The sequence below is a fragment of the Mytilus trossulus genome, chromosome 13, assembly GCF_036588685.1.
Source record: "Mytilus trossulus isolate FHL-02 chromosome 13, PNRI_Mtr1.1.1.hap1, whole genome shotgun sequence".
NCBI classification, from domain to species: Eukaryota; Metazoa; Mollusca; class Bivalvia; order Mytilida; family Mytilidae; genus Mytilus; species Mytilus trossulus.
In genome coordinates, this window is record NC_086385.1 from 27,849,906 (window position 1) to 27,865,625 (window position 15,720).

Below are 15,720 nucleotides of genomic sequence, written 5' to 3' on the forward strand. Positions count from 1 at the left end.
TAATCGAAAGTAGAATTCGAAAATATAAACTATTGACACTTCAAGAATGACGAACCCCGAAAGTGAAAGACACGGATGAAAATTTAAAGAAAATACCGTTTGTTAGTACACATGACCCGTGTTTACCAGACGTTTTTAATACAATAAAATCAAACCTTCCGATCCTACACGAAAGTGAAACTATGAAAAAATTGATACCGGAAGAAAACTAAATCTACAGCCGAATACAACCTAAAAACTTACAGAAACACTTAACCAGAGCTCGGTTCGAACCGAAGGTTAGTGACTTTGAAATAAAGTCTTGCGGAGATTCAAGATGCGGTGTTTGCGGTCAAGATACAAATATTTAGAAAAGGGTAAAATGAAATCATTTAAAGATGGCAAAAAATTTCATGTGAACGCCAATATGACATGTAAGACAACAGATCTTATTTATTGCGTCACATGTCCTGGCTGTTACGAAAATTATATTTGACAGACCTGGAATAGTCTCTGTGAACGGGTGCAAGTTCACGAAGAACAAATAAAACACCCAACATTTTCAAATTATGCCTATTTTTAAATGTAGACGGGATGAAGCATATAGGAAAGAGATGGAACGTTATTTCATAACAACGTTCCGATCGAAATTAAACCCAGAGAATTATTAATAATGAACAATGACGGAACGTCATAAACCTCCTTGACGACGTCGCCTATAGCGACACTACATCAGTTATCACGAAGAGTCCCAATGGAAGGATGAAATCGATAGAATGGAACTGTAAACTTTTTACTTTTTTTTACTATTTTATTTAATGAATATTTATATCTGCACATGTGAAAATTATTTTTTACGCCTATATCGAATCCCGGCGAGGGAAGAACCTAAAATTTGCGAAAGCAAATTTACAGATCTAACATTGTTGGGTTGATGTTTAGACGAGTTATATATATATATATATATATACAGAAAAAAAATATTCAATTCGTTATACTGTAATAAGTTATATTGTTGTGAATTTGTTCATCGAAAACAGGACACAATCAAATTTAAACTTGGTTTACTACCAACGAACACCTTAAAGTGAAGCAGGATCTGCTTACATTTCCGGAGCACTTGAGATCACTCTAAGTGTTTGGTTGGTTTCGTGTTGTTTATTCTTTAGTTCCCTATGTTGTGTCGTGTGTACTTTTGTTTGTCTGTTTGACCTTTTCAATTTTAGTCATGGCGTTTTCACTTTATTTTCGATTCATGAGTTTGACTGTCCCTCTGGTATCTTTCGTCATTTTTTTTAATATGCGTGAGTTAATCCTTAAAGTGCTAATGACTTTGTAATATTGTCGTCTCTTAAATTTGATGTTTGTACTTACTAACTTTTTAAGTAAGTATATTGTTGAGTCTTATACATATTTTACTTTCTTTGGAATGTTTGCATCTACTGGTTTAGCTGAATAAGGGGTAAGTTTGTATTTTCAACTACATAAATTAGTTGAAGGTTTTCGCAGTAAATATGTTTTAGTACCTGCTGGCATATCCACCTGAAAAGCAGTGTCAAGTTTGCAGTCATTCTTGCACCATTTATGGTAAATGAAATATCCAGCTCTGTATACATGATTTATCATAATCAGTGGTGGTGCAAGAACAGGTCTTTCATAATACTCATGAACAAGCGAATATCTATGAAACTTCCAAATCAAAACAGCATTATCTTGAACCTTCTGAAATGTATTGCTGAAACAAAATGTGTACACTGAAAGTTTTAGAACGCGTTCGAAAATATACATCGTGTTTATTGATAGATATAGGAAGTTGTGGTGTGAGTGCCAATGAGACAATTCTCCATTCAAGTAACAATTTAAAAAGTAAACCAATATAGGTTAAAGTACGACCTTCAACATGGAGCCTTGGCTCACACCGAATAACAAGCTATAAAGGGCCCCAAAATTACTAGTGTAAAACCATTCAAACGGGAAAACCAACGGTCTAATCTATATAATCAAAACGAGAAACACGTAAATATTACATAAACAAACGACAACTACTGTACATCAGATTCCTGCCTTACGACAGATGCAAACATTTGCAGCGGTTATAAACGTTTTAATGGATCCAAACCTTCTCCCTTTTTCTGAAACAATAGCATATGATAGTCTATATCCCAAAAGTGGTACTAGCATACAGCAAATAATTAGCATTGTATATCCTCTTCAATGAGATATACGTGTACTGTGTATTATATTCATTAAACGATACGTTTTTCTAACACAATTGAGAAAAAAATCAATAAATTAATAAAACATTTACCACTATTTGTTTAGAATATTTCAAAACCGCATTGAAACCCGCATTGAAAAAGAAGGTAAAACAATTGTATATAAACTCAGATCAAACGTGTCAATATATAAAAACAAAAAAACACGTATTCAGTACATATTGTAAAGAGATAATAATTTTTTTTTTTTTTTTTTTTTTTACTTTATTAAAAAAACAACTTAACATAACTGAAGGAGACAGACTAATAGAAGGGAAACCTTATTTACCGAATCCCTTAGTATGTATGTATATTCCTTGTACTTGATTTTTTTAAATACAATATATTTAAAGTAAAACAAACTTAATATGGATGGAACTTTGTCAAAAGTCAATGACATGTTTTATCTAAAACTGCATGTTGAAATTGAGTTTAATTTTTACACAACCATCAAAACATATAGCTAATTTCAAAATGTGACAATAGCATGTTAAAACAACCAATTAAATCTTTTAATACAACTGATTTGCTAAATTCATCAAATTCTGGGGGGGAAATTAATATACTAAGGAATGTGTCGTTTATGAACAATTTTACGGACAATAAAAGTTAATGACAGTTTGTGAGAAAATATACAAAAGGTAAATGTGAGTTCTGTTGACATTATCAAAGTTAGTTTATATATATATATATATATAGCAAATTTGCAGATCTAACATTGTTGGGTTGATGTTTAGACGAGTTGTATATATATATATATACTACAACAAAATTTATTTAACATGCACACGTATAAAAATTGCGGTTTTTATCCAACGCAATCAAAGATTTGAACGTAGTTTTCAATTTAGACTCGTTTATATTTTTTTGTTTGGGCTTTGTATCATATATTCCCTCCGGTTTATATGATCCGTTCATCCTATATTGACTCTTAAATTCAAGAGTGTATCTAAAAATTAGGGTACTTTTTCTAAAAATGAGGATTTTCTTAATATGGCCTTCTAAATACCCATTTCGATCCTTAACATCACTGAAGAGACATTTATTGTCGAAATCCGGATCTGGTGTACTAAAATATATTGACACCGTATGTTTGTGGCATAACATCGCGGCCACAAGTTTTAAAAGTTTTTCTGTTTAGTATTAAATTTATTTTAAGATCCATTTTGTTACATCTTGTGATCAATTTTATTTGACAATCGCCAATGGCAGTCAGCAGGGTTCAAGAACATCAGTTGTTCGATCTGTTAGTCAATTGCGTTTTGTTGAAATATACTTTTTCACTTTTTTGGTCTTTGGGAAAATGTTGTTTGTGCTGTTTTTAGACCCTCCTACAACGAAATTTGTTTAACATGCACACGTATGAAAATTGCGGTTTTTATCCAACGCAATCATAGGTTTGAACGTAGTTTTCAATTTAGACTCGTTTTTATATATATATATATATATATATAACTCGTCTAAACATCAACCCAACAATGTTAGATCTGTAAATTTGCTTTCGCAAATTTTTGGTTCTTCCCTCGCCAGGATTAGAACCCATGCTTCTGAGATATTATGACACCAAATCGCCTGCACTGCAGCCGTCCCGCTAGACCACACGACCACCTGGGCTCGTATATATTGTTGTTTAGCGGGACGGCTGCAGTGCAGGCGATTTGGTGTCACGATATCACAGTAGCATGGGTTCGAATCCCGGCGAGGGAAGAACAAAACAAAAATTGCGTAAGCAAATTTACAGATCTAACATTGTTGGGTTGATGTTTAGACGAGTTGTATATACATTATGTACACAGCCATGTATCACCACCATTGATGGCGATCCGATGAATACACCTGTTTTAGAGTTGTCACTGACTCAGACGTACTTATGAATATAATTTTTTTCTGTGACTGTATATTACATTTATTTGTAGGATCCTTTACTATAGATAATTTAGCTGATCTGTAACAATAAGATATTCATACCTTATATATCATGTACTGTAGTACGCTAGATTAAAACTGACGTGGAAAGGTAACACATGCCCACCGAAAGCTTTTTTTTTTGAGAGCCCAGGTGGTCGTGTGGTCTAGCGGGACGGCTGCAGTGCAGGCGATTTGGTGTCACGTTATCACAGTAGCATGGGTTCGAATCCCGGCGAGGGAAGAACTAAAAATTTGCGAAAGCAAATTTACAGATCTCACATTGTTGGGTTGATTTTTAGACGAGTTGCATATACGTATATATATATACGTGTAAAAGAGGACCGAAAGATATTAGACTTCAAGTATCACTCACGAAAACATAGCAATCAGCAAGTTCAATAACATAAGGTTGGTTAACACCATGTATACAGCTAGCACAATAGGAACTATTGCAGTTGATTCGGGACATCTAGGTAAAGTACCATTTCTATAAACTGAAGATTCTGTTGTACAAGTTGATGATTCCTGACCTGTGTAAAAGAGAAAATATTTACATGTTCCCGCGTTTCAACGAATAGCGGGAAACATTTGTATTAACGATGCGTATGAATTTTCTTATTTAGTCACGTGAAAATTTTCATGTGCGGGAAAATATTTCGAAAGCCTTCACTTTCTACCCAACAGTCTAGCTGTCTGGGTTATCGGCAATATGAATATATTGTTTTGTTTTATTATAGCCTATGTATTCAAGGGGAAAAAGGTTAAGGTAATACCAAAAGTTTAGTTGCGTGTTACATACGTTGATAAAATGTATGTGTTCACCTTAATATGTTTTCCTTTTGCACATCATATGCAGATTCCTGTGCGAATATCATTTTGTTTTTAGCATTTTTTTTATTACCACGGTTCATTATATTTCTATGTACACAAACAGTCACAATTGAAAGCTCAATTTTCAAACTAAACTTATTTAAGTTCCTTATTTTGAAAAAAGGCTGAACAAACATAAGATATTCCTTTGGAGTCCGTCAATGGATTGTTGGTCGCCATTCAGAAGTTTGATAATACGTTATGGTCGGACACTGCAAACTTCCCGATGAACCACAAGCATAGCTGGTGAACAGTAGCTCTATTCTCCTTGTGATATAATTTGACAATTTGCGAAAGTATTATAGTTGAGAGGGCTAAATTTTAAACTTTCAGTTTGCTAAAACTAAATATTCATATATCAAATTATAATATAAAAAAGAATATGTGGTATGATTGCCAATGAAACAATTATTCACAAGAGACTAAAATGACACAGACATTAACAACTATAGGTCACAGTACGGCCTTCAACAATGAGCAAAGCCCATACCGCATAGTTAGCTATAAAAGGCCCCGATATGACAACGTAAAACAATTTAAACGAGAAAGCTAACGGCATTTTTTGAATAAAAAAAAAGAACGGAAAACAAATATGTTACACATAAACGACAACCATTGAATTACCATTGACTCCTGACTTGGGACAGACAAATATATAAATAATGTGGCGGGTTAAACATGTTAGTAGGATCTAAACCCTCCCCTAACCTGTGACAATGGTATATTAGTACTAAATAAGACCGAACTTTAAAAATGAGTTGAAAAAGGCTTAACTAATCATATGGACAAAAATACAAGTGGATGTGACCGGGTACTTGTACATTCCGGAAATACAAAGACACTAGGAACATATCTGAGAGTACTCACAGTTATCTAACAGCTAGTTCAAAGCTACTAACAACTAATTAAAAATCAAGCATCTAAGACAAAATTATCAATCCGTTCACATCACATGGATTTAGTGTAAAGACATAAATAGTCAGAGAAAAACATGACCTGTGCAATGCCAGTTACAGGTATCGATCGATTGTAGATCCATGAATGTCTATATGTATATGACATACTAGTAATATTTAGTTTGCTTTTGATGAACACTAGAAGTAAATGATAAATGTGTGTAACGTACTTCGAATACATTTTTATGGAATGGGAGATGTATAATCAGTACATACATTTGTTCGAGTCGCAGTTCCAAATTGTCAACAACAAAAAATAAACAAGAAATGTATTTCAATCATCAATCATACAATTTGCATAACTATATATCCAACTTGATTAATGTGTTTTAATATTTGAACTAAATTACTAGACTTTTACGTTGTTTTAAATAAGGGTAAATCAATATAAAGAAATAGTCATTTGCTATAAGGACTTAAAAATAATATAGCTTTGTTGTACGACGTATTTGATTTATAAATTACTAGTGAATGTGTTCATGCTTATTCAATTGAAACCAATAAAACCATTGCCATACAGGTTTATATACAAACATGTTGTTATAATACCATTATAAGCACATCGTGTGGAAAACATTTAAAGAAAACTTTCCATAAATAAGATTAGAAAAGAAAAGAAAATAACATCATGTTGAACAATTCTAAGTGTTTTTCACTTTTTATATGCACGATAGAAATTTAAAAAAAAATTAAAAAAGATCAGCGTAACCATACAACGCATGTAAGTATTAAAGTATCATATACTATGCAAATGTAGATTTTTGGTTCTTATATTTCTATAGTTACACATATTTCAGTTCTTAAGGGCAAATAAAGTACATAGATCTGTGCTTATCTTGTGGGTAATAAATTCACTTGGAAAATTATTTAGAGGCTATGAGGAATAAACGGCTTTACTCATTTGACAAAAATAAACGTCTATTTTAAATTGATATTTTGAACTTTTCAATTGTTTGTTCATAAAACATTGTTAAACAACTGTGTAAAGATGCAAATCGACTTATAAGGAATAAAGATATAAACATCATATTGTTATTTAATATAACTTTATAATGATTATGAATGTTCCAAGTGGTTACCTTCTATTGTTTCAAGAAATAATTCACCGTACATCTGCCAATATGGTAGATATACCACATTTTTTAAAAGCTGAAATGTTGGTTCCGAATTAGGATACAAATTAGCCTGTGTAATTATTCCAAAGCTCACAAGAACAACCGCAAAAATCATGATGAAAAATTGCAAATCAGTCATCTGAAAGAAATAGATCTATACAGTAAACTCACAATTTAGTGTTTCATTGTGAGTTATAATCGACTAATACATTTGTGAAACGTTTAATACATAACGGTCAACCAACTTGTGATGGCGTCCGTATACATTTATTCATTTGAGAGCAAATTGATTAATTTAAATCCTGCTGAGTGCATCCAAAAAAGTATGAAAACAACACGAACGATATTTCAGGATGTCGTCGTCTATTATTTCTTTTCAATATATTTACAGTAACTGTTATACTTTAAAACCCGTACAACTCTCGTGTAATCCTAAAGTCTCATTAATGACGGATAAAGGATATGTGTATCGGAAATATATATAGATACAGGCAATAGTAGTTAACCGCTGTTAAATATTCATTAATCCATTAAATCTAAACAAATTTGAGTCAAAACCAAAACCAACACCAAGGGAAACACACCAACGATACGATGAAAAAACACGGAACAACAGTACCACTAAACTGCTACAAAAATAAAAGCCAACATACATATAAACGAACAATGTGATGAGAACTGCCGTATTTCTGACTTGGTACGGGATGTTTTCAGAAAGCAATTGTTGGTTATACTTGGTTCGATGGCTAGCAAAACCTCTCGCTTACATGGCATGACCGGATAATAGTACACATAAATGCATACATAACAAATTTAGGATACTAACATCTTTAGGTAATAAACATTATGTCAAGTACATTTTACCTACCATTTTACCTATCATGATAATCTTCGGTCCAGTATTTTTTGCAACATAGAAGAATTGTAATGTGCGCAAGATAAAGAAGGCAAGGGTTACACTGTACGCCATCCGTGCCCATACAAAATCATCCTTTTTCATTGAAAATCTTAGAAAGACTGACAATAAATACATAATGTACATGACTGCGTCAAATCTGTTCCAATTGTCTGACCACCAGCTACATATTCTGTGCCATAAGAGGCGTTGTTCTCTCTGACATATCTGGAAAACACATATTTGATCAACGTTATGTATTGAAACCGATTTTTTAATCAGAATACATTCTCGATCGAACAAAGACTGATTCGATATCAAGTTGACTATTGATTTATATTTATGTGTACTCTTAATCATAAGTAACCAATTATAAATAACGACGCAATGGTGAGTAAGGTAAACAAATGGTCAGCCTCTACAAATGTTGCATATCTTTTCTATAACATAATTCACCTTACAGCAAATGTAAGGTGTCCCCTAGCACAAGCTTGAGCGGAATTCTTTGCAAAAATAATTAAATTAAAGGAGTAGGTCCGGTAAGGGCCGATTTTGGCCTCAATTTTCAAGTTCATTTGACGAAATATTTTAGACACTTATTAAACACTCAAGTGTCTATTTCAATTGTTTTAAATAGTTTTTGTGAAAGATTTTATCTGATTAAGTAATTAAAAACGCTCCGATTCAAGCTTAAATATGCAAAATCTATCAAATTTGCAAAAAATCGTCACTTTTCAGATGATTTTTGTCAAAAATGAAAGTGGCCGCATCCGCGTTCATCCTCAACCTATATATATGTTATGTATTATCGTCAAATACAACTTGCATTTCAATATAATGAATGAACACGAATGCGGCCACTTTCATTTTAGACATAAACCGTCTAAAATTTAAATAAATTCTAATTTTGTGAAGATTTTAGTCGTTTAGCATGACTTTATAATGCTAGTATCCGATATATGTGCATTGTATTGTCAAAAACAGCCAACATTTATATAGCAGAATCATTCTACTTTCCAATGAATAGCTTCATGATTACATTATCACAATTTTGTAAAACTCTATATTTTGGGGCCAAAAAGGGGTCTTACTGAACCCACTCCTTTCGTAAGATGTAACACCACCAAAAATGCGCCTGGTCAACATGTAGGCTTTAAAAGGGACAATTCGATTGTATTTATTTATTCATTTTGTGTATATTGATATATTTACCTGTCGAAGTTCTTCTAATAACAAAGTCAAAATCCAAAAGAAAATACAGAATTCCATAGACGAGAGTTTACCATCAGAAATTGGGTGCAGATTTGTAAGAACGAAGAAGCTGAAGCAGCAAAGCATCAAAAGATAGGAGATCTAGAAAAGATATTACAAATAAATTATAATTATGAATCAAGACAAGGACATTTGACAATGTTAATAAACAAATATTCTAACTTATCGTATAAAAAAGATTATGTTGATCCATTTAATTCTTTCATCATGCAGGCAAACGCATGAAACGAATATTCGAAACCAGTTTTTATATTATGTGAAATCGAAATATGAGATAAAAGATATTAAGTCCAAGAACAGTTAACAATCAATGTCATCGCTTTGTGAAAGAATTTACACGGTAAATTCCATTTAAACATTGATGAAATAAATACAATTTTAAACGAAAAAACATTAATTTTTAATAAAAATTCCAAAAAGAGTTCAATGGTTTGGTTCAGATTCTACAAGAACTTTACTTAAGTTGTGTCAAAATTATTCCTTCAGGGTCCGCTCTTGTAAAATAATAGATATGAAGTAAATAGCAATGAAAGTTACATCATGAACATAGTGATAAAAATTGTTAAAACGTATACATACACTGTAGGAATACGCAATCCTCTCGATGTATTTTTTATTTTTGAATATTTCTGGAAAATATAATCCGTTCAAAATCAAAAAATCAATTGAATCGATATTTCATCTTTACAATTCCCATATAAAACAGCATCACAATTATTGGATATATCATGTCGTACCTTAATGATGTGTGTGTTAAAAACATGACTCATTTCCTAAAATTGCATTAAATTATCATAAATATTGCTCGTTGTCAAAAATTTCACTGATTGATTTCTGATTTCGTTATTCAATTTAAGCGAATTAGTAGACACGATTTTGTTTTAAAATAGACATTTGGTCATGTTATTCTTTTTAATCAGTGTTTCTAAATATATATGTATAACTATCATGAATTAATAAAATATTAATGAGTTCTTACCAAATTTGTCCAAAATTTTGTTACAGGTGCACCATAGAACCAATACAACGCCTTTATCAAGTACATTTTATCCTCTGATGAGTCTCTACAACCCAACCAGTCAATTCTTAAAAATGGTTCTTTATAATTATTTTTGTCTCTACTTTTGTTTGCAACAAATTTAATACATGGTATGAAAATAGGAAAGAAAATGCAGGCAAGGATCTGAAATTATAACATACAAATTTATATAAAAATGAAATCATTTACAGAAATATTTTCCATAAAACGAGTAAGTGAAAAGGCTACACATATCCTGCTTAAAAAGATCTTAGGTATTATCTCTTTTTAAACGAAAACGTTTCTTGGTATTATTACTGTATTATATTATTTCTTTGATATACATTTATTTGTCTATTTATTTCAGTGATGCATGAAGTAATCAAAATTGCTTTGAAACTCTTCTGTTGAAAAAAAATATTTAGTTGAGTCAACGAGACTGAATCGAGTAAACAGTAGTTAAATAAAGCTAATAAAGCTCATATCAAATAAATCGATTTCGAAGATAAAAAGGAAGCAGACATTGCGGAAATAGCATGAAGTCCAGATGTAGCGGTAATGCATACGTTTACTATTAAGCGAGTTTGATATACATGCATCACCCACTATGCGTTTCCCAAATCTAACACCTACTCTTGTTTTTAAAAGATGCATGTCAATTGCAAATTAAGATACAGCCATGTTATATCTTGATGCTGATTACAATCAAAAGAGTGAAAGTCGACTCTTGTTGAATACCAAAGAAAAGAGCAAGGTATGTAGCAAACAATCGTGTCCAATCTTTAACCAAGTTAAAATCAAGTTTGCTCTATGTAAACGATTGATTCAATCACTCTCTGAATTATGTGTTATTGCGTATCATTAAAACTGAAGGAGAAAATAAAGAAAATCTACAGATGTTCTTTTTTTCCTTTAGGCAATGCAGGTTTCGTATCTAAATACTAAAAAATAGGTCTGTTAAAATAAAAAACGTATAGCTTATTTGTGTGACATATGGTTTCTTGTGAAGATTTGTCTCATTGGCAATCATAACTTATCTTCTTTTTTATATTAACAAATAATGTTATTGATCAAGTTATCTATCACTGTGATGACATTGTATTCGGTATAAATCTGTTGGATTATGTGTGTCATTCTCATTTATGCGATCACAAATGCAAATCACAGCCCCATTTGTGAAATTCTAAAACTCTAACAAGGTTGTGAATTATATAAAATAACCCTATTTCGATATAATTTTTGTCCTGCCAGTTTTTAAAGATACACATAATGAATGTCTGAATATCATTTTATTTTATTTGCACGAAGAAAAAAGATAAACATAAAACAAAATGTACACAAACCATTTCTCTAGACGTTAATATAGACATGTGTTCTCTCCAAATACTTTTAAGTTTCGTTTGGCATGCAGTTGTACCCATAAACTGCATTAGCTCATTATTTGCAGAAATCTTCATTACAGTCTTCATTGAACAACCATATTCCTTTACAGGTTGAGTAAGTATTTTCTGTGTCAGGACTCTGTCATTCGAATACATTTGTGCTACACCATTGCAGGCTAAAATCTCAAAAAACCTTGATTTAATAAAAAAAAACGGCAATGCAGGTAGATAGTCAATTTGTAATATTACAATTAACTGAAAAATTTGCAAGTACAGTTTTTTGTCTGTGAATCTTAAAATGTGAAAACCTAAATGAAGGAGCAAGTAAATGATAATAGCTTTATATAGTGTTATTCCTTTATAGCTGACCCTGTATTTTTTTTTGTTTTACTGAACACTGTCATGTTTTTTATTATTCATTGAACATTTTACAGAATAACCTCACTATATGCTGTAGCATAAACGTATTACCAGAATCTTGATAATTAAGGCGAAACAATGGGCAAAGTTTCAACAAAAAGCTGTGAAATAGCTCCTTTAGTTGTGCGTGGCCTTGTTATATATTAAAAAATTGAATAACACAAATTTGAGTATCGGCTTCATTTCACAAATAAATGGATTTGAAATATCAAAACAACTATTTCTTTTTTATAATGTGTCATTGCAGTCTATAAAGTACATGTACATAATCAAGCATTTCAGCTTGCACTGTATTTTTTTAATTAAGATTATACTAATGACAAGAAACTCACTAAACAAAGCCTGTTAATTTACCTCGAATTTTCCATAAATGATGCTCCAAGATCCATGTTTTCTTCAGCATCTGCTAGCTTGGATAACACCTTCAACATCGCACTAGCAAACAAAGCTGCATCTGTTTTAGAATACACTGATCATGAAAAGTCAAGCGAATAATGATAATCATATATGAATACTACAATATACATATACACACTTGTGTATCTGTGCATTCTTTCGTACCTTGTTAGCCTTCGGCTGTTATATGCTCTTTGGTCGGTGTGTTGTCTCTTTGACCAAATCCCCATTTGCATTCGAAATTGTTTGTAAACAACAAATGATTTGTTCATCAAAACACATAATACTTCATGAGATGTTCCATTTACTATACTCGCTAATTGCTACCGCGACATTTGTTGTCTGGAATTCTGATGTATTTATATCGATAGATGATGTGCATGGTTTGGCATCATAGGAAGTTATTGCAATTCCTTCAGATGTATTCTACTGGGTTGTGCACTCGAAAAGGTTTAACAAGGACTGATCATGTCTTAAAAATAAATTCGCCGCTTGTCTATTCTATGGTCGGGTTGTTGTCGCTTTGACACATTCCGCATGTCGATTCTCAATTGTATTGGGGTCAGTTTTATTGTTCCATCCTCATGTGTTTTTGGTTTGCTACGGTTCAGGGTGAAATATTGTGTACCACATCAACCTCTTTTGTTTTTGTTTTAGAAAACTGACGATGCTTTTAATCTATATTGCACCGATAATGTTGAATATATTTAAGCATACTTACATAAACATGTCCCTTTGGTATGGTTGGCATCCTCTGTCAATCCATTTTTCAATAAAAACATTACATCGTCACGTTTATTAAGTATGACAGACCAAATAATTACGTCTCTTCTTTTTATTTCATCGCTCTCTTCTATATCTGCAAAAGGTTAATGATGTTTACTTGATGTCATCTTTGAAGAGGACAAATAACAAAATGGAAATATAAATCATATATGCTGATAATTATCAACAAAGAATAGAAAAATTCAATGTAATTAATTCTGACCTTTTTTTGGGAAGTGCTTTCAAAAGATTGAAAATCAATATAAAAAAATCAATAATTCGGGTCACTATCGTTCTTGTACCGATTAAGACGAAACTTGCACAATGAAAGACAATTTGCGATCGATGCTAATTTGTCGGCGTTTTTTTTTTTTTTTTTTTGCGTATAAGCCTTGCAGATCTATTTTGTAAATACAATTGAACTTAATTTATTTTAGACCAAATATGAAATATTTACCTTGTGTTGTTTTTGTTTCACAATTGAAATGTAATATTGATAAAACTGTGTTGGTATAGTTTTTCGAAACATCAATCACTTTGTCAAAAGTTCTGTAAAGTTATTCAAATCTTTGATGGCTTGAAGTACTTCTAGAATTTCAGAACACTCTTACACACACAAAATAGAACTAAGAAAATGTGGTGTGATTGTTAATGTGATACATTGCTTTCAATGACCACATTATATTGAAGTAAGAAATTATACGTCACCTTAAAGCCTTTCGCAAAGAGAAAAGTCCAAACCACACGCTAAGCTATAAACAGCCTCATTATTGAAGTATAAAATCAATTGTATATGAGAGAAACCGAATGCATTTATTTTCTTTTTTTCAAAATATGCAAATTAATGAAACGTTAACTAGGTCAATATTTGAAACTTTGTGGTAAAATTTTAAAATATGAGTACTTTTATCGATGCCCTTTCAAAACGATATTAATGAAATGAGACTGATTGAGAACATGTTACTTTTACAATGTTTCTTTTTGATATATACCTTCGTAATACTGATAAACATGTAAATTTTGGATTTTTTTTTATTAACAACAATTTTCCGTTTTCGCGCTAATTACCGCACTCAGACTAGGCCAAGATCACACAACGATCTTTAAAAAAAATGCAAATTTTGACGATCGTAGAACGATCGCATAGGTTGCAGTAAGGTTAGTGTACGGGCGAGGTTTGGTCTTTTTGATTGCTTTGAGCGTGTCCAGCTGTGAACAAAACAATCGTGGTGCTGTCGTGGCGAAATTGGGTTGTGGGGAATAACAGTGAGGTCGTATCAAGTTCGTGGTAAGATCAAAGTACAATCGTAGTCAAATCGCGATTCTTGTCGGAAAGATTGCACTACGATTTCACAGCGACGTTACTTCGACCTCACTACGACCATCACGTTCTCCCCGCGACCTTATAACGCTCCTACTACGACTTTACTACTATTAAAGACCATAAAACGATTCTTGCACAACCATGCTTTCCTTACACGCTCATAATATGACCTTACTACGTTCATTCCACAACCATGTAGAGTTCTAGTTTTGCTCATTGTTATTTTCACAATAATTAAATGAAAGCTCTCCAGGTTTTTTGTTTGTATGTTATGTGGACCTCATGTCCATGCATGACTTCCAACAGTTCAATCATATCTGTAGTATTCCCACCATGTTTTTTTTCATAAGATATCGTCATTTGATCTTGATGGATCAGCAATACAATGTGATTCAAGTTGGATTGATTGATCCAACATCTCTAATGGATCAAGATTTGTATCAGAGGCCAATCTGACTCTACCCCTACCACCACGCCCACGAGTTCTTATAGAATTTAATGGCATGCCTGTGTTGTTTTCGATAATACTACGTATAAATGACATGTAGAAAGATTGGAACAGTATTTTATATTGAACACTATGTTGTCGTGATTTATGAGAGCGTAGTTAGATCGCGGTCAGTTTGGACGTGGTAAGATCATGGTAACAGCGTGATAAGATCGAGTTAGAAGATGATGATAATCGTAATGAAGCAAGATAATAAGCATGGTTTGAACGTGGTATAATCGTAGCAGGATCGTTATTGAATCGTAATGCAGACGTAGTAGCATCGTCGAAACAATGAACATCTACACTTGAATGCCGCTCATAGCGCGACCTCACCACGATCTCAATTTAATTCAAATCGCGGTGAGCGTGACGCGGTCGTCTAGTGGGACTAGGGCATTATCATTATTGTTGATAATGTAGATATCTGTATTTAACTACATATGTTATTATACTTTGTTATCATCAAAACAACTAGTATATACCAATTAATAGTTTATCTTTTTATGTTTGAACTGGTTTACACTAGTCGTTTTGGAACATTTGTAGCTCGTTGATGACCATACTTTGATCCATAATTGTTAACGTTTTAAACGTGATGGCTACTTGAAAGGTGGGTTGTCTCATTGACACTCATACCACACCTTCTAAGATATACAATTGATTTTTTTGTAAAGG

General features: G+C 32.3%; 1 protein-coding gene across 1 annotated transcript; it reads right to left on the reverse strand.

Moving 5' to 3' along the window:
• Nucleotides 1-1,455: 1,455 nt before the first annotated feature.
• LOC134694213 (transient receptor potential cation channel subfamily M member-like 2) lies at nucleotides 1,456-15,060 on the reverse strand. The gene is made up of 10 exons (XM_063555210.1): nucleotides 14,940-15,060; nucleotides 13,188-13,325; nucleotides 12,425-12,524; nucleotides 11,612-11,843; nucleotides 10,230-10,433; nucleotides 9,191-9,331; nucleotides 7,952-8,206; nucleotides 7,048-7,222; nucleotides 4,516-4,672; nucleotides 1,456-1,714 (listed from the first exon to the last, which is right to left on the reverse strand). Exons 1-10 carry the CDS (start codon nucleotides 15,058-15,060, stop codon nucleotides 1,456-1,458), a joined length of 1,782 nt encoding a protein of 593 aa, XP_063411280.1.
• Nucleotides 15,061-15,720: the final 660 nt, after the last annotated feature.

Coding starts and splice junctions, on each gene's coding strand:
- LOC134694213 (XM_063555210.1), bottom strand. CDS start 15,060: ATGCCATTAAATTCTATAAGAACTCGTGGGCGTGGTGGTAGGGGTAGA. Junction 12,525..13,187: donor TACCAAAGGGACATGTTTAT/GTAAGTATGCTT, acceptor ATTCTAAAACAG/ATGCAGCTTTGTTTGCTAGT. Junction 8,207..9,190: donor TATTAGAAGAACTTCGACAG/GTAAATATATCA, acceptor TGTGTTTTCCAG/ATATGTCAGAGAGAACAACG.